General features: G+C 34.7%; 3 protein-coding genes and 3 long non-coding RNA genes across 7 annotated transcripts; 4 read left to right on the top strand and 2 right to left on the bottom strand.

The window, feature by feature from the left end:
* Nucleotides 1-1350: 1350 nt before the first annotated feature.
* On the top strand, nt 1351-4365 carry LOC105977743 (scarecrow-like protein 14). The gene is made up of 2 exons (XM_013003104.2): nt 1351-1590; nt 1804-4365. The coding sequence occupies exon 2, from the start codon at nt 1966-1968 to the stop codon at nt 4057-4059; it is 2094 nt and encodes a 697-aa protein (XP_012858558.2). The 5' UTR covers nt 1351-1590; nt 1804-1965; the 3' UTR covers nt 4060-4365.
* Nucleotides 4366-9339: 4974 nt separating this feature from the next.
* Nucleotides 9340-11753, bottom strand: LOC105977544 (uncharacterized). The gene is made up of 4 exons (XR_016031715.1): nt 11181-11753; nt 10677-11003; nt 10341-10547; nt 9340-9591 (listed from the first exon to the last, which is right to left on the bottom strand). It is a non-coding gene; the product is annotated as an uncharacterized LOC105977544 (long non-coding RNA).
* Nucleotides 11754-12131: 378 nt separating this feature from the next.
* LOC148769910 (uncharacterized) lies at nt 12132-14298 on the top strand. Its single transcript, XR_016031716.1, has 3 exons — nt 12132-12291; nt 12456-12674; nt 13919-14298. It is a non-coding gene; the product is annotated as an uncharacterized LOC148769910 (long non-coding RNA).
* Nucleotides 14299-14775: 477 nt separating this feature from the next.
* On the bottom strand, nt 14776-15939 carry LOC105977545 (uncharacterized). 2 transcript variants are annotated; one of them, XM_013002863.2, is made up of 4 exons: nt 15649-15939; nt 15419-15554; nt 15228-15331; nt 14776-15094 (listed from the first exon to the last, which is right to left on the bottom strand). In XM_013002863.2, exons 1-4 carry the CDS (start codon nt 15889-15891, stop codon nt 14894-14896), a joined length of 684 nt encoding a protein of 227 aa, XP_012858317.2. In that variant the 5' UTR covers nt 15892-15939; the 3' UTR covers nt 14776-14893. The 2 variants fall into 2 exon arrangements, with proteins under 2 accessions (XP_012858317.2, XP_012858316.2); XM_013002862.2 differs by having other exon boundaries at nt 15228-15554.
* Nucleotides 15940-21710: 5771 nt separating this feature from the next.
* On the top strand, nt 21711-23581 carry LOC105977408 (uncharacterized). Its single transcript, XR_016031713.1, has 3 exons — nt 21711-22093; nt 22211-22429; nt 23225-23581. It is a non-coding gene; the product is annotated as an uncharacterized LOC105977408 (long non-coding RNA).
* Nucleotides 23582-24404: 823 nt separating this feature from the next.
* LOC105977824 (uncharacterized) lies at nt 24405-25403 on the top strand. Its single transcript, XM_088819493.1, has 2 exons — nt 24405-24925; nt 25016-25403. Exons 1-2 carry the CDS (start codon nt 24500-24502, stop codon nt 25205-25207), a joined length of 618 nt encoding a protein of 205 aa, XP_088675619.1. The 5' UTR covers nt 24405-24499; the 3' UTR covers nt 25208-25403.
* Nucleotides 25404-26684: the final 1281 nt, after the last annotated feature.

Raw genomic sequence — 26684 nt, 5'->3', positions numbered from 1 at the left:
TATTTATTATTATTATAGGGCAAAATTAGATACCAGGTCTAATAATTACGTTATTGTGCCTGAACCGGGTCCATATTCCGTTATTGGGACTATATTTTAAAGGGAACGGCTAAAACAAATACCATTTATTTTTCATTTCAATACCACCAACATAAAAAATAGAAAATAAATAGATAATGACATTAATACTTTTTAAAAATTAATACCACACAAATTTTGTGTGTGGTATTAATTTCCATTAAGGGTATTAATGTCATTATCTATATATTTTCTATTTATTTTTTATGTTGGTGGTATTGTAGTGAGAAATAAACGGTATTTGTTTTAGCCGTTACCATTTTTACATCCATATATTCTGTTGTTGGGCCTATATTTAAATCCATATGTTCTGTTATTGCACTTATATATTCGGATTTTCAGTTATTGGGCCTGAATGGGCCTATATTTAAATCCATTATTGGGGCTGAATCGGGCCCATATTCCACTATTGGGCCTATTTTTAAATTTATTAGATTCTTTTATTGGGGCTGTATATAAATTCGGATTTTGTCATTCGGCCTAACAGACCTTTATTTAGCAAGTATTTTAATTCATTTTAGGTAATCTAATTATTCCCTTTCGATTTCTTTTTTCTCTTATTAGTGATTGATCGATCCCTCTTCGTTAGTTTGATAAATGTCACGCAGTCACGAGTCCACCCGAGGACAACGGTCTTAACTGCAAAATTCTTTCGGCAAGCTTTGCTTAAGTCTAGAAAAATCAATGCACATCTTCCATTTGTTATTAGATTTTCTTGACGAGGACGGCGTTGAAAAGCCACATTGGGAATTAAATTTCTCGTATGGGACCAATTTTGAGGAGCCTTTCAATCTCATTGTCAACAATCTTATCTTTCTCGGCACCGCTTCTTCTTGATTGGCTTGCACTCAGGGTTCAAGCTAAGTCGACCTCGGTCAAGTCGAACATGTGTACATTCTTTAGTAAAAAAATGATTTATCATCCTCGCAACGCATGCTCTAACTCCCTACTCACCTTGTTCAGTTTCCCTTTTCATTGGATCAAGTTGATTGTCATTAATTCGTCCATTAACTGTACACGTATAAAAATAAAATTGAGGAACTAAATAAAATAGAAAATTAAACATTGTCGTTCGGAAATATGGGGAGATAATAAAAGAAAAAAAAAAGGAAAAGGACAAAGAAAAGTAAAAAGAGAAAATGTCTCACTTGGTGCTAGTGCTTCCATCATTGCCAAGCAAATAAGTTGAAACTGAAAGAGAATCAAATACTGTAATATATATAATATAATAATATAGTAATAATATAATAATAATATTTGTATAAACCAGTAACGTATGTCACTCCGCAATTTCCATTTTCCACCACATCCTCTTTTATTAATTATTATATATTTAAATGGAATATTCAATCAATAGGGTCACACTTCTCTCTCTCTATCCTCCTCACTATACACACACATTCACACACTTCCCCTTTTTAATGCTCTGTAGAAAATGTCAACATAACGCAGACCCATGTTCAGCGCTTCTCCTTCTTCAAGCTATCTCACTCTCTCTCTCTATCTTCTAAGGTATTTCTTTGATTTCCAGCTCTTCCTTCTTCTCCACTGTGCTTGAGATTATGTTTTTTTAAACAGCATCTTTCACGGTTGTTTTTTTAGTGTGAATTTTGAGGTTTAGGATTTCATACTTCTGGTGTTGTTTTTGTGCGAATTTTCACATCTATTGTTGAATTATTACTTACTGCTTTTGTTAATTTGTTCATTTTGTTGTTGTTGTTTCAGGATTTTGTGTATCTAGGTTTTGTATTTCTGGTATTTATCAGCTTCTAATTTTGGGTAGTTAAGCTAAAAAAGCCAGGCGGTGGAGTTTTGGAGAATTAGGAGGGTTTGTAGGAACCTTTTTTAGGTAAATTTTCGATCTTGGATACACTCGATCGAAATCATATGGTCATGGATCAGAACTTTAGACGTTATATCGGTCCGATTTCCGAAATCGGATTTACCAACCAAGCCGTTCCATTACTCGGAGACCCTAATTCGGCGAACAATCTCAGAGTTTGTGATAGGTTTTTAAACGGAAATATTGCCGATAATTGGCTTATTTCCAGCCAGATCAGTCTCGATTCACAATCACAAGTCCAGTCGTCCGAAGGTGATCCGCCCGAAGAATTCGATTTTAGCGACATAGTGCTCAGGTACATAAGCTACATACTCATGGAGGAGGAAGTTGAAGACAAAACATGCATGTTTCAAGAATCTGCAGCTCTTCAAGCCGCTGAAAAATCGTTCTACGATCTTCTTGGAGAACAGAGTAGTATCGAAAGCCCCGATGAGAAGTTTCTAGAAGAATCCGGAGGTTATGGTTATTCGGACGATGCAGAGAGTCTGTGCCCTGATTGGCATCCTCGTGATAATATTACCCCACAGTCGTATTATAGTTCGTCGAGTACGAGTAGCAATAATGGTGGAGGCACAACAATCATCGATGGACCTATTGATTCTCCAGTTAGCACTCTCAAAATACCCGATATGTTTCTTGATATCGAATCGGCTCTGCAATTCAAGAAAGGGGTCGAAGAAGCGAGTAAATTTCTTCCTAGTGGCATTAACTTAGTTAAGGTGGAAAAGAAATTGGATAGTAATGAGGAGTTTCTTGATTTATCGAGAGGGAAGAAGAATCACCACCGTAATAGTTCGGAAGAGGAGAGGAGCAGTAAGCAATCTGCAATTTGTTCCGAATCGAGTGTCAGTTCAGACATGTTCGATAAAGTGCTCTTATGCAGTGGAGGCAAAAATGAGTCCGCCCTTCGTAAAGAACTGAGCGAAGCAACTTCTCAAAACGCTCAGCAATCGAATATCACAAAAAGTACACGTGGCAAAAAACAGGGGAGCAAGAGAAACGTGGTCGATTTACGAACCCTATTGACCCTCTGCGCACAAGCAGTTGCTGCGGATGATCGTAGAACAGCAAACGAGTTTCTAAAGCAGATAAGACAGAATTCGAGTATAACTGGAGATGGAATGCAGAGGCTCGCGCATTACTTTGCAAACGGTCTCGAAGCGCGCATGGCTGGTTCGGGTACTCAGATATATAAATCCCTTCTCAATCTGCCCACATCAGCATCCGACATCTTGAAAGCCTACCACACATACCTCGCCACCTGTCCGTTCAAGAAGATCTCGCATTTCTTCGCGAACAAGACAATTATGAACGTCTCCCAGAAGGCAACGAGGCTTCACATCATCGATTTTGGAATTCTATACGGTTTCCAATGGCCCTGTTTCTTGCAGCGCCTTTCGTCTAGGCCAGGTGGGCCCCCCAAATTACGTATAACGGGTATCGATCTTCCTTGCCCTGGTTTTAGACCTTCGGAAAGGGTTGAAGAGACTGGAAGAAGATTGGCTAGTTATGCAAAGACTTTTAAAGTTCCGTTCGAGTTCAATGCCATAGCTCAAAAATGGGAAACGATTAAAATCGAAGATCTCAAGATCGATGAAGACGAGTTGCTGGTGGTGAACTGTCTCTACAGGTTCCGGAATCTTCTAGATGAAACCGTGATAGTGAACAGTCCGAGGAATATTGTTCTGAATCTTATCCGGAAAATGAACCCTGCTGTGTTTGTGCTCGGGATTGTAAACGGGGCCTACAACGCCCCGTTCTTCATTACGAGATTCCGCGAGGCATTATTCCATTACTCTTCGTTTTTCGATATGCTGGAGGAGAATATTCCACGGGAGATCCACGAGAGGATGCTTCTAGAAAGAATAGTGTTCGGAAGGGAGGCGATGAATGTGATAGCGTGCGAGGGGGCGGAGAGGATCGAGAGGCCCGAGACGTACAAGCAGTGGCAGGTTCGTAATATCAGGGTTGGGTTCGAGCAGCTCCCGTTGGATAAGGAGATTATGAAAATGGCGATGAACAGAGTGAAGACTTCTTACCATAAGGATTTTGTGATTGATGAAGATGGTGGTTGGATGTTGCTGGGGTGGAAGGGGCGGATTGTGTACGGGCTTTCGTCTTGGAGGCCCGTTTACTGAGATCTTGTATCATTAAAAAAAAAAAAGGTGAAAATTACTTACTGGTGATTTTATTAATCCTTGAGAAATAATTAGTATGTAGTTGGAAGAAGGTTTTATCTTTGTAATTTTCTCTGTATTGCTCTGTTTTTAGTTAGGATTTGTGTACTGTAATTGTAATAGGGTTGGTCTTAATTAGGCTTTAATTTGCTGTGTTATCAAAGTTTTTTCAGTTAGGGAAAATGGCAATTTACTTCAAATGATTCTGTAGTTTTTATTCTGATGTCTGTGGATTGTATGGGAATTTCAAATTTGTGTTGAGATAAATTCTTTTTTCTATCTTCTACAATTTTTTTTTCCCTAGCGTAAATCATAAGCGTAAATTACGGCCACTTCTGAGGTCAAATTAAATTACAATTTTTTTTTTTCATGTTTGGGTAATTATACCTATCCATTCAGTCATCAACAATGAATGTTCATATAAAACCACCTCTACAGTGTCGAATTCAATAGAATCTTCTAGATTCTATGAAATATTCTCTAGTTTGTATTCGTTTTGTGCAAAAATGCATTTTATGATTCACCACAATCTGATATCCACAAACCAAGGGATACATTTTATGATCATCTTGTTTCAGAACGTGGAGCTCGAATATGGTAAAACAGGTACAAACTGGAGAATATTCCTTATAATATAGAAAATTTCACTAAATTTGACACTGCAATGATAGACGTGTAGTTAATGGACTAATTGTAATTACCAAAATAAGAATTAATTTTTACCAAAAATAATAAAATTAACATGGTAGGATAAGGTTGAAATGTAGGCGCGTGTGATGTAGGCATGTGGTTAGGAAAATTGTGGTCACAAGAGTAGACTTTTCGGTCAAAGGTCCCCAAGTCCGGATAAATCTTATTTTTGGTTCAAAAAGTGCATGTCACGTTTTTTTGTCTCTATAAATAAATTATGTCGTAGTTAGAAACTATATTTAGGAAAATCTTATGTCGGACAATTTAATCATTCATGATTATAATCAAAACCTATATTGTCCATGGAAAATTCCTTGGATATATCAACAAGAAGATCAATGGAGGATTTAAGGTCATATATCAATTTTCGAAAAAAAAAGAACATAAACTATCATTGACAACAACCTAATTAAATATTATTTATTTATTTTAATGAATAATACTTTTACAATATATATAAAAAAAAATCAAACTAAATGTTGGAAAAACCGATAAACGGTCATTTAATATAATCAGAATGTTACACCTTAAATAGAAAATTAAGTAACAAATTTTATCCTAATTTTAAAGAATACTAACCCACTACTAACAACTAACTAAGTATCCTACAATCACGGAATACTATTTTGACTAATTATTTTACGAAATTAATATTAATCATTTAATTAACTAAATAATAAATTTAATATTTTAACATCCTCCCTTAAACTGATTTATGCGGAAAACAGTTTACAATGAGATTTATTGTTCTGCTTTGATATATTCTTTTGCGAAAGAACATATATCAAATTCCTCACATTGAGAACCAATGCCTCAAACACTCCAACTCGGGCGAACGCCAATTTTTCGAACGCCTCCGTCAATCTTCACCGATCGACACTCATCAATTTTGGACGAACGAACTTTTCGAACGCCTCTTTCCGCCAATCTTCATTGATTGACACTTCATCAATTTTGGATGAACGCAACTTTTCGAACGACTCCCTCAGTCAATCTTCACTAATTGACAAAATGATTTCTTTTACTCAAGAAATCTATTAGCTGCTGCTAATATCACCACTTCTAATTTAAAGAAGTATTCCACAATGTTCTCATCCTCAAACATTGTATTCATCAGCTACGGCTGATTTCAAAATTTTCAATACTCTCATCAACCACTTCTGGCTCGAATCCTCCTAGAGGACTGAGATGCCGTCTGCTGCCACCTTAAGCCTCCAATCGCAATTCGCCGCCTCGAATCTTCTAATCTTCCTACCGAGTTTGCCAAATATGTTGTCCTTTGCCGAGTGTCGCATCGTCTGTATCGGATTTCGCCTTGGCTGCCTCAACGGTGTCACAAATGGGCCGATTCATCTTGCCCTCCCCTCGCAACAACTGTTGAAAAATGAGAAGATCGCCTCATGATCACCTCGATTTCTTCATCGGCCATCGTCATATTAATTGAAAACAAAGACTCGATCACCAAGGCTGTCGCATGTGCCTTTGGCGCAACCATTCTGTTAATGGCATTCTTATGCCTTGGATAATGAAACCCAATCCAAACCTTGCCGAGAGCCTCTGCTGTTGCTTCTACTACTTTCGTAGCCTCTGCTGGGTTAAGATCCGCTGTGCTTGGTACAATGCACAGAGGCTCCGTCAGGACCAGTCACATTTGCTGCCTTAGCACGTCCGTCGTTATTGCCGTGCGCCAATGTCAGCTCCGCCATTTTTCCTTCGATGAGTCTGCGGAAACCCCATATTTGATGGCTGATAAGGTCACATCGTAAACATCTTAATGTTGTTGCCGATTTAACACTGAATCTCGTCGAAATCCTACGTTGTTGGATCATCTACAAAATCATAAAATCCCTATTTGAGACTCTCTCTCCTTTCTTTATCTCTCTCGACCTTCAAAGACTGAGATCTCTTTGAACATGGCTTAAGTTTTCAATGATCGAAGTATGAAAAGCTTCTGCCATTCTCATAAATACTCACTCACGAAGACTCTCTTTTTTTTTTTTTTTTTTTTTCCTTAAATTTTTAAACTCACTTCTCAATTCTCATGCCCTAGAGAAGATACGATAAAAAAAGTACACAATAAATAAAAGAGTTGGATCACACGTCAGGATCCAAGCTCTGATACCATGTTGGGAACAATAAATAAAAGAGTTGGATCACACGTCAGGATCCAAGCTCTGATACCATGTTGGAAAAACGGTGTTTTTCATTTAATATAATCAGAATGTTACACCTTAAATAGAAAACTAAGTAACAAATTTTATCCTAGCTAATTTTAAGGAACAGTAACCCACTACTAACAACTAACTAAGTATCCTACAATCACGGATACTATTTTGACTAATTATTTTACTAAATTAATATTAATCATTTAATTAACTAAACAATAAATCTAATATTCTAACACTAAAGGGGGAATTTGCCCAAACAGAAGTGCATTGACAAGAAACTTCGACAAGTGACGAAATTGCAAGAGATGAAACCGGCGACGAACAAGGACACGGCAAAAATCAATACGATACTTGAGCACGCCAATAAATTGCTAGAGGAGGAATGAGAGAAATATGATAAACGGTAATCGATGAAGAAATTGAAAGAGGATAATAAATTGGAAAAGATGAAGGAAATTAAAGAGGAGCTAAAATTAGTGTTATCGGTCATACGTATTTTCGAACAAGGAAAGAAACAGTAATTAGAAAAAAAGATACATTTTGTTTTAGGATGCTTGGTAAAACCAGTAGAAACAACAATTTGAAAGGACACAAAAAAAGTTGATCCAACGGCTATTAAACATACGGAAAGGTTGTATCACTTAAACATCTAAGGCCTCGTTTAGTAGGCAAGATAGGATTAGCCAAGATAAGATTAAATAATCTAATGAAAAATTCAACTGTTTTATCGAACTTCGGAAGGTCCAACAAAAAGCTCCCTAAAACGCATGATAACATAATATTTTCGTGCCGACCCAATTATTTAATTAACAATTGCTAATCCACCCAATCGAACGAGGCCTATTATAAAAAAAAGGACACAACCCTACTATATGAAAATTAACACAATTTAATGTTCCATAATATATACATAGCTTCTCCGAACTTGGAAACTGTAATCACCTGCACATAAAAAATACGAAAAGATGGTAAATAAAGCTCAAGCTGTTAAAAAGAGTGTAAATTTCTATAACATAAACTGGAAGGACTATATTGCAATTAATTGACTTCTCTCAAGTTACATGCAAAAATATGTAAATTTTGCTCAAATTTATGAGATATAAATACACCTGCGTACAATTCTGCGTACAATTTGAACAAGTGAAAATGCACTCTCTTTGGGGACATCAGTTTGTATCAATGAAAAGACTTCAAGCCCCATATTTTCTAGAGAGTTTGATTTATGAGTATAATATTATCAATGTTCAAGAGATGTCTCCGACACTAATTCATACGAAAAAAAACATACGGCAGTAAAAATTGCAACATCTTACGAAAGTAGCAACTATAAGTAAAAGTTGCAACAGAGTAATACACACGGAATAAATTAACGAGTCTATGTACTTTTTACATTGGAGCAAGAAAAGAAAATTTTAATGTATGCCCATATCGAGATTCAAGGCTAAGTAGAACGAGCCGAGTCCCGGCGGCCGGCATGCAGTCTTTTCAATATGTAGATGGATTCTCACTAACGAACAGAAGCAAAACTGGAAGCGAAGGAGAAGAAATTGGAAGAGGAGCAAAAGAAAGTGGAATCGAAGGAGAAGAAGGGGAAGGGGGTTTATAAAGGGATGCCAATACTGCTAAAGAAGAAGCTGGATGAGTTGTATAGTCGTCATTCTACTCTACTATATGAACGAGATTCCATCCATACCTTTTCTCCCAAAGATGTACGAGACATGCATGAATTTGCCAAAATGGCAATTGATGTGTTCAACCAAAGACGGGTTTTTTTTTTTTTTTTTTTTTCTCTTAAAATTCTGATTCTGTTCATGTTTATGCTTTCTTTAGTTACACTTTTAATTTCTTTAGTTAGACTTTTAATTGGTAAATGTGTGTGTGTGTGTGTGTGTGTGTGCAGGCCACCAAACACAGTCTGGTGGATCTGATCAGTGCAAACAGAGGTTTATTCGCTGGATTTGTAGTGCATGTGGTTTTTACAGCCAAGTCTGATGATGACGACGAGGATACTAAAACCTTCCACGCAAATATTCACACTGTAATTGGACGCCCTAAAGAAGTAACCTATGTTGATATCGAACGAACGAACGTAACTTAACTTATTTGAAGATCGCAACTGCTCATAGAGCGAGGGGTATATCAGTACATCAACCATATTCAAGAGACTTGCAAAAGAAATAGTGAAGTTTTGAGAGGATGTAATTCATACGAGTATAAGGTAAGAATACAAACCGATAGATTCCACACGTAACTTACAAGGCTAACAAGTATAAAAATGAGACCAGAACAGGAATAGTGAATACATTAACTCCACCAATACAATGACATGAACCATAAAGTATTGAGTCGATTAGTTTAATTTCCAGACCTCTATATACGTATATAAAAAAAGAAATATAAATTGGATAACCACAAAAACGAGCAGTAGCAAGCAAATTGTCAATACATAATATTAGCATTGTTCCAGGCCTAAACACACCATCATTTTCTTTTTCACAAATTAAGAAAAGGTCTCTAGATAGATGCACACAATAAAATTAGTTCACAGCCCTATTATATGAAAATTAACACAACTTAATGTTCCATAATATATATATATATATATAGCCTCTCTGAACTTGGAAACTGTAATCACCTGCACATGAAAAATCCGAAAAGATGTTAAATGCTAGTAAAAGCATATAAAGCTCAAGTTGTTAAAGAGTGTATATTTCTACGGCATAAACTGGAAGGACTACATTGCAATTAATTGACTTCTTTCATGTTACATGCAAAAATATGTAAATATAAGAGACATTAATGCACCTGCTTACATTTCTACGTACAATTTGAACAAGTGAAACTTTTCAAACTGCACTCGGGATATTATCAGTTTGTATCAATGAAAAGATTTCAAGCTCAGGATATTTTCTAGAGAACTTGATCTATGAGTACATTACTGTCTTGGACATTAATTCATACGAAAAAACATACGGAAATAAAAACTGCAAACGGATAACTTCCATTTTACTACATGCATGTCCAACACATATAGCAACACCTACAACACTTGGACAATCCCAATAACTCAAAGACTAATTATCCAACATCTTACGAAAAGTTGTAATTATAAGTTAAAGTTGCACTAGAACATAATAAATTAACGAGTCCCTGTACTTTTTATATTGGAGGAAGAAAAGAAAATTTTAATACATGCCCATATCGAGATTCAAGTCTAAGTCTCGGAACGTAGTCTTGCCAATATGTAGATAGCTTCTCACTAACGAACAGAAGCAAAAAACAAAGACATATATTCAATATAAATCTTCATGTGTGTATGAACATTAAAATACTAAAACATATAGCAGCAGCTGAAGAAAAGCAAAACGAGAAAAGTGAGTATACCTATAGCAGGCAAGGACGATCGACAATTTCAACAAACTCTACATAGTTATGTGTGACGGAAACCCGAGCTCGAAATTCTTTGGGATACTCTTCATGTCCACCTCCATAGTCGTACTTCGACTTAGCGATAAACACCAAATCAATCATAAACCCTGGGGATAAATGTCTAGTTGCACGCACCAACTCCACCAAACTGTATTCGATGAGCTAGACACACACACAGACACAATAAATTAAAAGAAGCAATTACTTTTATTAATCATTTATAAGTAGTGGTAGACTGAAAATAAACAACAAATTATTTTACACGAAAAAAATGAGATACAAAATACATACATGTGTCTTGTTGTAGACTTCCATAACTAAATCAGCACATCGTTGGACAGTTTTCATCGTTTCATCATCACAGCTGGTGGGATTTCCATCATAAAAGACAGAGCCAATAGGAAAAATTGGCGTTTCCAAATCCTCTTCATCCTCGGGAAATTCAAAATAATCCACATAATCATTACTGATCGAAACCCTAGCTCGAACATTTATGGGATACTTATCAACACCATCCTCCTCGGGCTCGGGCTTAACGGTAAAAACCATATGCAACGTCCAAAGTCCGAAATTTACTGATGTTGTATGCACCATATCCACAAAACTGTATTTGTTGAGCTGCACACACACACACACACACACACACACACACACACACACACACACAATATAAAAGAAGTAATTATTAATTAATTGATTAATTAAATTCATTAGTAGTAGTGGACTGAAATAAACACCAAATTAAATTATATTGAAGAAAAAAAAAGGAGAGAAGATACAATACAATATACATACATGTGTTTTGTTGAAGACATCAATAACTAATTCGGCATATTTTTTCATAGTTTCCATGCGGTCTGGATTACAGCGGGTCGGATCTCCGTTATACCAGATCGAGATTCCACCTGCACCAGAAGCTTTTGGTTTCTTATGTTTCGTCTCATTGCCCTGATTCTCCTCACGCACTTGCAATTTGTTCTTCTTCTCCAGTTTCTTCGTTGAAGTAATTTTCGATTTGTTCTTCTTTTCCAGTTTCTTCGTTGAAGTATTTACCGATTTGTTCTTCTTCTCCAGTTTCTTCGGTTCCTTCATCGGAACTTTTTTCATGCCGCCGCCGTATTCAGAACACCCGATCTCTCTCTCTCTCTCGAAACCCTAGTCGATTTTCCCCTTTTCGTTGGTTTCGTTTTCTCTTAGTTATTTTAAAAAAACCAACTGATTGAACACAAATTCTAATTCATGAAACTAAACCGTGAAATATTAGTTCGGGGTTGATTTTGCAAAAACACCCCTGCCGTAATCTCGAATTGTCAAAAAAACCATCAACGTTAAAAACATTAGCAATAACCCCCTATGAAAACGGAAAACCCTATTTATATTGAAACTTTACGAAACCAAAGGGGGAAAACAACTAGGGTTTCAGTTCGATCGCGCAGAGAGATAGAGAGAGATGGAGACGGGTTGTGATGAATCCAGCATGAAAAATTCGAAATTGCAAGATGGGGAATCAGAAACGAAGAAACGCATCAACAAGATACTTAAACAAATCACGAAATTGCAAGAGAAGAAACCAGCGACGAACAAACGCACGGCAAAAATCAATATGATAATCGACCTCGTCAATCAACTGAAAGAGGAGGAGGAATCAGAGGAGGATGAGGATGATAAACTCGAATCGATGAATAAATTGGAAGAGGAGCAAAAGAAAGTGGAATCGAAGGAGAAGAAGGGGAAGGGGGTTTATAAAGGGATGCCATTACTGCTAAAGAAGAAGCTGGATGAGTTGTATAGTCGTCATTCTACTCTACTATATGAACGAGATTCCATCCATACCTTTTCTCCCAAAGATGTACGAGACATGCATGAATTTGCCAAAATGGCAATTGATGTGTTCAACCAAAGACAGGTTTTTTTTTTTTTTTTCTCTCTTAAAATTCTGATTCTGTTTATGCTTTCTTTAGTTACACTTTTAATTGGTAAATGTGTGTGTGTGTGTGTGTGTGTGTGTGTGTGTGTGTGTGTGTGTGTGTGTGTGTGTGTGTGTGTGTGTGTGTGTGTGTGTGTGTGCAGGCCACCAAATACAGTCTGGTGGATCTGATCAGCGCAAACAGAGGTTTATTCGCTCGATTTGTAGTGCATTTGGTTTTTACGGCCAAGTCTGATGATGACGACGAGGATACTAAAACTTTCAACGCAAATATTCACACTGTAATTGGACGCCCTAAAGATGTAACCTATGTTGTAACCCATGTTGATATCGAGCGAACGAACGTAACTTAACTGCTACAGGTAATTATTTCTTCAATGTAATTTTTTGTTTTTGTTTTTGCAAGCTCCTTTATATGTTTCATAATTTTACTGGCTTTTGTTGTTCGTATCATATGTTTTACAATTTAAACAATTAAACTTGTTCGTATCACGTGTGCGAATTAACCTAAAATTTCCTTGGGCTATGGTTTATTTTTGAAGTATAGGGATCATAGTTTTTCTTAAGGAAGAACCCCAAATTTTACCCTTCATCCTGGTTAGCCTTGACATGGAGATAAATAAGAAACTTTTCTTTAATATGTGGTATTGAAATATTTGGGACCTGTAAATTCTTTTGTTTGTTTCAATGAAGAATCCTTAACTTATTTGACCACGCCTACCTACCTTTGCTAACCTCTCTTCCGAGGGAACTCAGATCTTTTGGTGGGTAGTTTATAGTTTCTGCTGGTCTTAATATTTTCTTAGAATCGATCACAGGGTTTTTGCTGGTGTCGTTTGCGCTTGAATAGGATTTCGAGAAACTCAACCCATGACATGTTTTGTCTGATTGAGACCGGGTCCATGGTTTTATGCCAAGTGGCTAGTGTCGGAATATTTCATGAACTAGATCATTCGTTTAGGTCGATGTCAGTTCCAACTATGATTAAAGTGGGCCCCACTTAATTCTAGTCGCCGGACAAATCTCGGTTGTCTCAGCTTATAATGTCAGCCATCTCAGCATAGGACGCCAACCAACAAGAAACAGTTTTCTCTTGCGTATAGGGTTTCTAGAGAAAGACAGAAATATGAATGTGTGCACCCGCATGCGTTGCTATTGCTTAATGCAGATCATTAGATTTTTCTAACCTTAGTGTTTAATAATTCTAATTGCTGAAAGAGGTTTGTTATCACATTCCTTTGCGAAGTAGCCTCCATCTTAGGTTGTCATATCATTTTTTTTACAATTGAAATTTATCACTCAGACATAATCATTCAAATAAGTTGCATCCGTAACTTTTGTGAATAAGTACATCTATGTGAGATGGAAACCTGAAACCAGACTATTTTATCTGGGACGGGGAGTATGTTTAAAACTATTTTTGACTGGTGATATTGGTAGGCATGAAGAATGTATAAATTTATTTTCAAATTGCACGTAGCTGGATTTATGTCTCTAATTTTGAACTATTTTTTTTATCATTTAGCATGAAACACGAGAGACTTAAAATGTTGTTCAGTTTTTGTTGTATTCACTGTAGTGATATCGTTTTTATTATTCCTAACAGTATTTTCATCGGCGGTTGAAGAATTCGGGGATTCTTCATTACAAGAATGGAAGAAAAAAAGAACAAAATACACGCTTCTTTGTTTTCTGGGTCTCTTTTCCCGACTCCTTCTGGCTCGATTTCAAACTGATCGAAAACCTAGTCGCTTATTTGAATTTCCTTTCTTTTTTCTACGTGTGTTAGGATAAAAAAGCAGGTGTGAGAAAATAAGAGCCGCCTCTTCTTTTTCCTTTTTATTTTTAATTTTTTGTTGTGAAAAATTAGAGCAAAGTCCTTTACTAGTAAGGAAGGACATTCTTTTTGTTTCCATTCAAGTCCTTAAGCTTTATATTTCAATTTAAATTAAGTCCCTCAATGATATTGCCCATTCTTTGGTGGTATATACGAAGAAATCTATGGATATATGGGTCAACAAGAATGAAAATATGTAACTATAAATTTTGAAAGGTGCATACATGCACATACTTGAAGATCGCAACTGCTCATCGAGCGAGTGGCATATCGATACATCCACCATATTCGAGAGACTTGCAAAAGAAATAGTGAAGCTTTGAGACGATGTAATTCATACGAGTATACCGTAAGAATACAAACCGATAGATTCCACACGTATATTACAAGGCTAACTAGGCTAAAATTGAGACAAGAACATGAATACATTTACTCGACCAATACAACGACATGAACCATCAAGTATTGAGTCGATTGGTTTAATTTTCAACATGTATAGCAAGCAGTATCTACAACGTTTGGACAGTCCCAATAACTCAAAGACCAGTTATCCAAACATCTTACGAAAGTAGTAGTAATAAGTTAAAGTTGCACTAGAGTAATACACACAGAATAAATTAACGACAAACAGAAGCAAAAAACAAAGCCATATATTATACGAAAATCTACATGTGTATGAACATTAAAAATACTAAAACGTATAGCAGCAGCTGAAGAAAAGCAAAACGAGTAAAGTGATTATACCTACAGCTGGCGAGGAGCACGGACAATTTCAACAAACTCTACATAGTTATGTGTGACGGAAACCCGAGCTCGGAATTCTTTGGGATACTCTTCATCTTCATCTTGTTCATTAGGCTTAGCGGTAAACACCAAATCAATCATAAACCCTGGGGGTAAATGTCTGGTTGCACGCACCACCTCCACCAAACTGTATCGGATGGCCTATACGCGCACACAGATATAATAAATTAAAAAGAAGCGATTACTGTTATTAAATCATTTATTAGTAGTTGTAGAGTGAAGAACATAAACAACAAATTATTTTTAAAGAAAAAATGAGAAACAAGATACATACATGTGTCTTGTTGTAGACTTCAATAGCTAAATCAGCACATCGTTGGACAATTTTCATTGTTTCATCAGCAAAGCTGGTGGGACCTCCATCATAGAAGACGGGGCCTATAGGGAAAATTTTCATTTTCATATTCTTCTGATCCTCTGGAAATTCAAAATAATCTACATAATCAATGCTGATCGAAACCCGACCTCGAACATTTATGTGATTCTTATCAACACCATCCTCCTCGGGCTCAGGCTGAACGGTAAAAATCATATCCAACACCTCATTTGGGAATTTTTCTGCAGTTGCATGCACCATACCCACAAAACTGTATTTGTTGAGCTGCACACACACACACACACACCTAATTATTAATTAACTAATGAACACGAAATTAAATTATATTGAAGAAAAAATAAAAAAACAATATACATACATGTGTTTTGTTGAAGACATCAATAACCAATTGGGCAGCTTGTTTCATAATTTCCATGCGATCTGGATTACGGCGGGTCGGATCTCCGTTATACCAGACGGAGAATCCTGCTGGACCAAAACGTTTTGGTTTCTTTTGTGTCGTCTCATAACCCAAATCCTCCTCACACACATGCAATTTGTACTTTTTTACCACTTTCTTCATCGAAACTTTTATCATGCCGCCGTGTTCGGTACAAGCCATCTCTCTCTAACGAAACCCTAGTCGATTTTCCCCTTTCGTTGGTTCTGTTTTCTTCTTCTCGAAATACCTGATTTAATTTAAGGGGAAGTCCCAAACCAAATTGTAACCCCAATTTAATTAATTTTGTACACAAAAATCCAATTTGACCACAAAAATTCAATTTTGACTTTTTTTTGGAGCATACTTTAATATGCTCAAATTTCATCCTTTAGCTTAATTTAATCTCAATTTGGTCCCAAATTTCACAAATTATTCAATTTTGACCCAATATTTTTCTTTTCACAAATAAATTTTTTTTCAAAAAAAAAAAAATTTTGCCGCCGAATTCCGGCGATGACTTTTCAAAATTTTTTTTTTCTTTTGAATTTTTTCGCCGGTTTTCGGCGTTGACTTTTTTTTTTTTTTTTTTTGCTTTTTCTTTTTCTTTTCTTCCGGATTTTTTCGCCAGTTTCCGGAGGTCTCCGGCGTTGGTTTTTTTTCGTGTTTTTTTGAGTTTTTTTTTTTTGGTTTTTTTTTTACGTCCGCCGCTAAACGTTGACCGTAATTGTACTGTCACTGACAGTAAATTAACGTAATTATACTGTCAATGACAGTAAATTAACGTAATTGTACTGCCGTTGACCATACATTATGTAATTTTGCTGCCGTAGACAGTAAATTAATGTAATATTATTATTATTATTGTTTTTTTTGTTTGATTTGTTGACAAGTCAACGTAATTATATTACTGTCGTTGACAGTAAAATAACTGTAAACACAATAATATTACTGTCAACAACATCAATATTATTATTTTTTTGGTTTTTTTATTTTGTTTAAATTATTCACGGAGTAACGTAATAATATTGCTGTCTATTATTGTAATATTACTGTAAATACAATAATATTACTGTGGTTGACGGTAATATTACTGTTGTTATAGTAATATTGCTGTCAACCACATCAATATTATTATTTTGTTTGGATTTTTTGTTTGTTTGTGTTATTCATGGAGTAACGTAATAATATTACTGTCTATTATTGTAATATTACTGTGGTTGACGGTAATATTATGTTGTTATAGTAATATTGTTGTCACTCACAGTAATATTAATTCTTTTGGTTTTTTATTATGTTTACATTTGTTGAACGGTCAACATAGTAATATTACTCTATTACACAATAATAATGAGTTTTGTTGTGTTAATGTTACTGTGCTAGAGATTAATATAGCAATAATACCGTGTTAAACAGTAGTTTAGTTTAATTTTACTGTGTTTAACAGTAATATAATTAATATTAATGTCAATCACAGCAATATTGTTGTTTAAACGAAAAAAAAAAGGTTACAGAAAGAAAGAAAAGAAGAAAAAAAAAAAATTCTAAAAAGTCAACGCCGGAAACCGGCGAAAAAATCCGGAAAGAAAAAAAAAATGAAAAGTCAACGCCGGAATCCGGCGGGAAAAAAAAAGTTTTTGAAATTTTTTTTTTTTTGAAAAAAAAAGTTTTGGGTCAAAATTGAATAATTTGTGAAATTTGGGGTCAAGTTGAGGTTAATAAAGTTAATGATGGAATTTGAGCATATTAAAGTATGAGGGGTTATTTTAGTCTTTTACAAAAATCTGGACCATGTGTGGATTTATTGGTAAAGGAGTTTCTTGTCTTGATCTCTTTATAAATAAGTACCCATTGATGGGCTTATTTGTAAAGTCCCTTTAATTTAATTTAGAATCAGTCTTTTATATATATATATATATATATATAGAGAGAGAGAGAGAGAGATATTACAACTATATATATGTACATCTCCCCACTTTGTCCTCCTTCATTTATTTTCTCTTTTATTTTGGCACTCCAAGCCTAGAAACGACGCCGTTTTATTTTTCTTAGCCAATCACATGGTAGATTTATTTTCTTTAACTTTTATTTTCAACCAGCTCGAACCTTTTCATCCTCTATTGTGGGTCACGAATATAATTTTTTTTCTGCTTTTTCTTTTTACCTTTCACCTTCACCTCATCGCCTACAATTGTTGACTTCGATGATGAGATGCATCCGCTTCCATGACCACCGCTGCCACCACCGCCTCTTTCGATTCCCACCGCCACCCATCACCTCCCATTGCATTTTTCCTCCAATTGCATACTTGTCCTCTTTTCGATGACATCCGGAATTTGGATAGCTCCGGAATTGTCGACTCACCAATAATAGTCGATCGAATCCCCGACTACAACGCACAGACCTCCCACTAGATTTCGGACTGCACGAACACTGGCCCTTGGGATGGTCCTCGGTGGAACTCAGGGACATGTCACGATACAGCTGGTCCTCTAGTGAAGTCACGGTGATGTCTAGGTCATAAGGACTAATGGTGTACAACTATACTATAGATATCTATACTCGATTATTGGGAACCACTTAGAGATTTCTAGGGTGAGGGAGTTCACTGAACTCGTCAACTTACGAGCACCCACTTATGCATGCCGATATCACAATACCGTTTACTGATGAGATGCAGTACACATACACTAAGTGCTAGTCTCTTAATGGGATAGGCCGATATCCTCATTGGTGGCGTAACCCTTCGACTAGGAACACGTTTAACAGTTATAATACTTAAGTAAGTATCTCACGATCCTAACAATCAATTACTATTACTTGTAATAACTGTAAGGACTATATCTATGCTTGTGACAAAGGGATAAAAATATAGAATGCCAAGGTGTTTTATCATTAATACGAATAAATGTTCGTTTATTACAATAATAAATACGAAAGACCACAGCCACATGTTGGCTTGTTGGTCACCTACTCTAACAAAAATAGATCACCTTAGATAGTTGAGATCAAGGGAGCTGGAAAAGTAGAGTGGATCACTGGCTCACGAGCTTGATGACCTTGAGATACCTGAGATCATAGAACACGTAAACTAGGTCGGTGGTTGATCCGGCGGAAACCCCTCAAACGCTCAAGTCAGACGTGCGGATAGTAGAAATAGTTGAGAGAATGTGACCCCTAGTATTATTTAGATAATATGGTCTCCCTTTAATAATTGAATTATATCGTTATTTATACCTTAGATGAGATTGTTGGATCCCGACCTTATTTGAAGGTGATTGAGCCTCGGTGATAGTGGTCTTCAATATTGGGCTCGTGGCCCAATAGATAAATAAATTGTAAGCTCATTGGGTTGGCCCAATTAGACATATGAGTATTGTAAATGGGAACAATAACAGAGGAGAGAAGAAATCTACTCTGCTAAAATGAAAAAGAGAATGTAATTGCCGATTAAATTTTTGGTTATTATTTTTCAATGCCCAAGCATCACTATTTATACAAGAATAGAAAAAGCATTGTCATGCTTTGAGAGGATATCTATTACATAAGAAGGACACGTAATACTTAGCTATTAAGAAATGGGATTATTTTGTACAACCCCATCATTTTCAAATTATATTGAACTAACTATCAAGTGGATTACACTCTAGGATAAACCCCCCTCATTTTGAAAATATTTTGACATAGGGACACCCTGAAGTCCCTATAATACCCTTTTAAAAGCAGTTTTAAACCATAGCCACTACAATCGTCTCTCACTTCTTCTCTCAGATTCAAAATCCCGCCTCCACAAATCTCCCACCGGCGAAATTGCTTCCCGGAGCCATAACTCTCTCTCCAGTGGTCGGAATTCGATGGTTTAACTACCATTGAATTCCTCTCGTCGAGCTCTTTCTTTTGGTGGTGATTTCATTCAGTTTTGATGGCTGATCTGTTTCTGCAATTTCTTTTCATTCGACGACGGTGGTCTTGCGGAAGCTTTATTTTGTGTTCTACCAGTCGAAATTTGACGGGCCACCCACCGTTGGATTCCTCTCGTCGGGATCTATATTTTGATGGTAATTTCATTTATTTTTATGTTTTCAGATTTATTTCTATATTTTTTTGCATTTGTGGGCGCGGGGAACCGTGAGTGGTTATTAGCAGCCTCTAGGGTTTTGGTAGAAGGCGAGGGGGGTGAGGAGTCACTGTCTGTTTGATTTAAAATCTGTAGTATTTTCCAGCAATAATCTCTCTCTCTCTCTCTCGATCTCTTAGTGTGTTGATTTTTGAGTGTTTTGATGTTTTTCTTCAAATTTTGTTGATTTGCACTAAAGTAATTTCTTTTTGTTTTGATTTTGCAATTGCAGCTTAATGAAGGCCATTGATCCTTTACTTGAAGGTGTCAATTTTTTTTTTTTAAGTTACATCTGATTTGTTCAACAGACTGTATACATTACTATACATTACTATAGTAACATGTAGTTACATATACGTATATTTGTGTATTTTCGATTTGTATTTTATTGGTTCTGATGTGATTTATAATAAAAATGTTGAAATTTGTAAATTTTTGTTGGCGTTTTATGAATTTATTTTGTATAACTAAGCCAGTATTCATGTGTATACAATTGATCGACTAAAAATATGGAGAAAAAAAAACGAACATAACTATGAATTACTATAGGTACTATAGTTACATGTAGTTATTTTCAGTACTGTAAACATACTGTTTTGGAAATTAAAAAAGAAAAATTAAAAAAAAAATAATAATTTTTTTTTTTATTTAAAAAAATTAAAAAATTAAATATATATATATATATATATATATATATATGTATATATTTAACAAACAAGTTTATAATTAAAAAAAAAAAGGAAAATAATAATAAATAAATCAGCGAAAATGATAAATGCATGACCATAAATGCTGAATACAGTTTGGCCGAAAATTGCATATAAGGGTAGTATAGTACTTTCGCATCTCCAAGAGTATGTCAAATGACGATTTAGGCTTGGGTTTATCCCTAGTTTATTTGGTGGCTAGGGGTATGTAAAATAAACCCTTAAGAAATATATGCCTGAGTCCTTAATGGATAATTTATAATGGCTTAATTCTACTTTGCACCCTTGAAATATACCATTTTGGCACTTTGCACCCTCGAAACAAATTAATAGCACTTTGCACCCTCAAAACATAATAAATCATTCACAATGCACCCTGAATTGAATAATAAAGGCAATTTCATTTTTCATTGGTATTTTTTTTCGGGGTGCAAAATAAAAAAATAAATTGTTATTTTCTTGAACTCCAACCTAATTTCGAGCGGACAAAAGTGCGAAAAAATAAAAATTACACCGGATTATTTAAAATGCCTACATTTTCTTACAAAATAAAAAATAAAAAAGAAGTTTTTATCACTAAATTATTCGATTGATGGAGCATTTATGTAACTGTTTGAAAATATTAGGTGAAAATACTTGGTAGAAAATATGATTTTCAGATTACTTGATAACGGAATAGTTGAATGCTTTTTTTCGTTAAAATATTTGATATTGGATAAATAAATAAAAAATTAATATATAGATAAAATTTATTTTTGTTTTTGAACTTTATAGTTTCAAAATGATTGATGAATAAAAAAAATATTTGACATTTGACATCCTAAAAAAAATATCACTACAAATATTAAATTACATTTTTTAGCTTTAAAAATTCATTTGGGGTGCATTATGCCTGATTTATTGTATTTCGACGGTGCAAAGTGCTATTAATTTTTTTTGAGGGTGCAAAGTGCCAAAATAGTATATTTCAAGGGTGCAAGGTGGAATTAAGCCATTTATAATCCATTTATAATAATTCTATGTAATTATATGATTTTTTATTTAAAAAATTAAATTGGGCCTTGGGCCCGTCAATATAGGGTAAAATGGGTGGGGCTAAACTCATGGTTTCCCTCCGTGGGCCCATTACTGCTTATTAGGTAAAAAGTAATAAGTAATAACCCTTTCTAGTTTTTATCATTATATTGAAACTTGAAGGAATAGAACTATAGAAGGGGGAAAACGACTAGGGTTTCGATCGGAAGAGAGAGAGATGGAGAAGGTTGGTTGCAAGAGAAAATCGAAATTGAGCGAAGAGGATATAGAATTGAAGAAGCGTATCAAGAAGATGCTTGGACCTGACTGGAAACCGATGACGATCAAGGCCGAGGAAATAGTGAATAGATTATCAGAGAATAGGAAGAAGAATAATAAGTATTTCGGAAGACTCGTTAAGCCCATTGATAGTATATATAATGATGTTATTTATGAACACCTCCATTCCAATTCCTATCCCCCCGAAACTGTTCAAAGCATGAACACTATTGCCAATGTTGCAATTGATGTCTTCAACCAAAAACAGGTTAAAAAATTATTTTTTTATTTATTCATTATTTTTGTTAAGATTATTAATGGTTTAATTCATTTGGTATATTAATGTGTGCGTGTGTGTGTGTGTGTGTGTATATGTGCTGTGCAGCCAATAATCAAATACAGTGTGGTGGATGTGGTCAGAGTAACCAGGCTTTTAATCCCTGGATATATAGTTCATGTGCTGTTTACTGCCAAGCCCGATGGTGATGGCGAAGGTCCTGTGACTTCTTTCGACGCAAATGTTCGTTATTTCTGCGGACGTGCTCAAGAAGTAACCTATGTTGATATCGAATACATCCCGCCAACTTCAACTTAGCTTCTACAGGTAAATATAATTTATTTTGCAAGCTGGCTGTATTATATATGTTTCATGATTTTTACTGGCTTTTGTTGTTCATATCATATGTGGTATTTTTTTCAAGTATAGGGACTCGTAGTTTCTCTTCTTTTGTTTTCTTAACGAAGAACCCCTAAACAATTTCTCCATGGTTTTCAATTTATGCCAAGTGTCGTGAACTAGATCACTTGTCAGTAAGGCTGCTCGTCGTGGGAGCAATGGTGTAGATTGTATCTACACTTGTGCTTTTTTTTTTTCCGGAGATAATTAGTAAGAGATTAAAATGTCGTTCAATTTAGTGGACCTATTATATAAATAGGTTTGTGTATACAACATTAAATGCCCCAAGCATACGACTACTTTTGGACAAGTCGAGAAATAATGTGTGCGCTTGTATTGTCTCCATAACCAAATAATAGTACTTTAGAATAAGAATTCAAATATGTTTTACAAATAGAAAGTAGGGAAGGGGATTCAAACTTGTTCTTGGCTCTAATAATCAAGTGGTGTATGATCTTTTCAAATTGTACGTATCTGTATTTAATTTGAACAAAATTTATATCACCTAGCATGAAACATGAGAGAGGTACAACAATGTTCAGTTTCTGTTGCATTCTCTGTAGCTTATTGAACACTGTCCATTTGCTACATTCCAATTAATCGCAATCTAGTGTCTGAAGTATGTACCGTTTCGTGTTATAGAGATTTGCATTCTCAAACAGCCTTCTTTCTGTATGCGTTTGCTAGCTGCATTTAACATCTTTTGGGATTTTTCAATTGCAGGTGATTCCATCTTTTGGGTTCTTAAGTTGTGTGGATTTTCACTGCAGCCGGAACCTACTTGTTTGCGCTGCTGCTGCTGCTTCGTCTTCGTCTTCTCCTATTCGTTCCTGTGCAATTTCGAAACTCACATACGGTTGGGATAAAAAGGCAGATCTGAATAAATAAGAGCCGCCTTTTCTTTTTCCTTCTTTTATTTTTTTTTCTTTTCAAAAATTAGAGCAAAGTCCTTTACTAGGTAGGATAAGGAAGATCTTTCTTTTTGTTTCGATTTAAGTCCCTAAGCTTTAGATTTCAATTTAAATCAAGTCCCTCAATGTATCTATTTTCCCTATATGAGAGCAATTTTTTTTGGGTCAACATACGAGTAAATATACATTTTTTGTATATTTTATACAATAATTATTTCTTATATATACACAAATTATTTTTTAATATAATTATACTACTTATAATTAAATTTTTAATAGTTAAAAAATTAACTAAACAAATTATTTTTAATCACACGTAATATTATTTTTAATTATACTACTTATGATAAAAAAAAAGTTAATAACAAAAACATTAATTAACTAAACAAATTAATTTTTATAATACTTAGTATTATTATAATTATAGTACTTATAATTAAACTTTTAATGATAATTTATTTTTTGCCAAAAAAGATTTTATATTTCCACTATGATAAAACGTTTTGGGGCCTTTTTGGTAATAAAAAAATCCGAAGCGGCCCTATCGATTCTTTTGTTTTTAACAATAAAAAATAAATTAATTAAATAAATGATTGTGAATTATACTTAATATAGTTTTCATTATACTACTTATGATTATTTTTTTAATAATAAAAAAGTAATTAAATAAGTTTCATTATACTTAATATTGTTAAAATTTAATTATAAGTAGTCTATTTTCAATTTATAATTATTTTTCAGCCCCAAAAAAAATTAAAATTTCAATTTTCACCCCAATATAGTGTTTTGCGTTACTTGCTAACGGACATGTAACGGCAGAGACCAAAAGTGTTTAAAAATTGAAACTTGGAGATAAACTTTGTTCACTTTGAAACAAGGGGACCCAAAGTGAAATCGGGCCAAACATGAGGGACCAAAAGTATAATTATCCCGAATTTGGAAGTAAGTAAAGGGGGGAATTTGAGCCCAATCAACCCATTCTCAAAGTCCAGCCCACTGCATGGCTTAGCTAACCCTTTTTATATTGATATTTCAGATACCAAAAGGGGGAAAAACACAACTAGGGTTTCAACTCGATCGGAGAGAGATGGATATGGGTTGTTCTGAATCCGGCGACGGCAAGAAAAAATCTGAATTGCATGATGGGGAACCAGGTTCGAAGAAGGCGGTCAACGATTTCCTGAGTCTGATGAAATATCAAAGTATGAAACGGGCGTCGAAATCGAATTTGGAGAAGATGAATGTAGAAAGGATCAAGGAATTGAAATTGGAAGCGCTGAGTGATAATTATCGAGAGGAGGAGAAGAAGAAGAAATTGGAACCGATTTCGGATTCGGATTCGGATTCTCCGTTGGACATGCAACCACATCTGACGGCGTTATTGAGTGGCGTGCCTATTGGAGGTCGCTATGTAGTGTACAACCGAGATTCCTACGATTCCGATGATCCCGAAGTTATCCGATCGCTCAAACCCTATGCTGATATGGCTATTGACGTGTTCAACCAAAGACAGGTTTAATGTTTTTTTGTTTCCTTCAAATTTTGTTTATGTTTAGTTTATATGTGTTTGTTTAATGATTATTATTGTGATTTGTGCATGCAGCCTATCAAATACAGTGTGGTGGGTTTTCTCAGAGCAAAAAAACGTATAAGCGGCGGATTTATAACGCATGTGGTTTTTACCGCCAAACCTGATGAATGTGATGATGTCAAAACTTTCCGCGCAAATTTTCGCCATACAAGTGGACTTGGTAAAGAAGTTACGTATGTTGAAATCGAACCCAATGTCACTTAGCTGCTACAGGTAATTGTTCTTTTCAATGTAAATTTTTGTTTTCTTTTTGTAAGCTGCTACATGTGTTTCATATTTTTTTTACTTGTTTTTGTTGTTCATATCATATGTTGAACTTTTTACTTGTTTCAAAAATTAAACTTCAACATGCTACGTTGAGTGCTTGGAATTGTTTGTTTGTTTTTTGAATAATATGACCTACCTGTATTTATATCTCTCAAATTTGAACAAAATTTACATCTTTTAGCATGAAACATGAGAAAATTTATGTGTTCAGTTTGTGTTGTATTTTCAATTTCAGAGAAGCTAATATATACATTTAGTATCCTTAAAATTAAAAAAGAATTATAAGCACTTGTACTTTCTTGATACAAAACTAGAGTAATATTAATGCAATATTTCATGATTATTTTTTTTTAATTTAAAATTAAATAAGGTCACTTTTGGGTATTGAAAAAGTTAAATGAACTTGAAAATATAAATTCTATCCAAAGTCAATCATATTATTAGGGTCTTGAAATACTAAATTAAAATAAGAAGTACAAGATCCAAATTTAATTGAGCTAAATTAAAACTAGATTAATATGTTACTGTACGCTAAACAATATAAATATAAAAGAAAAAAAAATATATATAAGGTGATTCTGTACAGCATGCTTGCCGGAGACTTTCAGGCGGTACAATGATGTGTGGGAAATCTAAGGTTTAATTTCCGACCAAAATTTTCCGGTAGGTGTCGCCGTCGGAGGTGAAAGATCTGCTGCGGAAAATGCTGGACTGAAATAATTACTTAAACACGAAATTTAAATTATATTAAAGAAAGAAAGGAGAGAAGATACAATACATATGTTTCGTTGAAGACATCGCTAACTAATTCGGCAGATTGTTTCATAATTTCCATGCGGCAGATTGTTCATAAATTGAAAACAACCACACATTATATATTTGGGCAAATGGTAAAAAAATCCATCATATGAGACTTAAATGTATTTTTGTCCACAAAAAAAACAGTCTCTCAATTAAACTCATCCCCATGTCTTTAGTATAAAATACCCTCCATAATATAATTCTTATTAATTCCGCCCATTATGCTCTAACTTTCTTAATATTACACATTGACCCCAGATTTAGACAAATATATCACATTAACCCCAAATTTTTTTTTCAGAAAATATTTTTTTTTCTGAAATGTTTTTTTTCCGCCCAAATTCCGGCGTTGACTTTTTTTTTTCCTAAATTTTTTTTTCGGCCGGTCAACCACCGTTGATCGCCGGTCTCCTGCGTTGACTTTTTTTTTTTTTTGAAATTTATTTTCTTAGAAAAAAAATATTTTAATTAATATTATTGTCTTGGCTACTAAATTATTGTCTCAAACAGTAATATTATGAATATTATTTTCCCGAACAGTAATATTATTAATATTATTGTCTAAGAAAGTTAAATTACTGTTGGAGACAGTAATTTAGCAGCCAAGACAGTA

This window comes from Erythranthe guttata, chromosome 6 (genome assembly GCF_056151865.1).
Source record: "Erythranthe guttata isolate IM_541 chromosome 6, IM_541, whole genome shotgun sequence".
Taxonomy (NCBI): Eukaryota; Viridiplantae; Streptophyta; class Magnoliopsida; order Lamiales; family Phrymaceae; genus Erythranthe; species Erythranthe guttata.
Note: the sequence above shows the minus strand (reverse complement) of the source record. Positions and strands in the feature narration are given on the sequence as shown.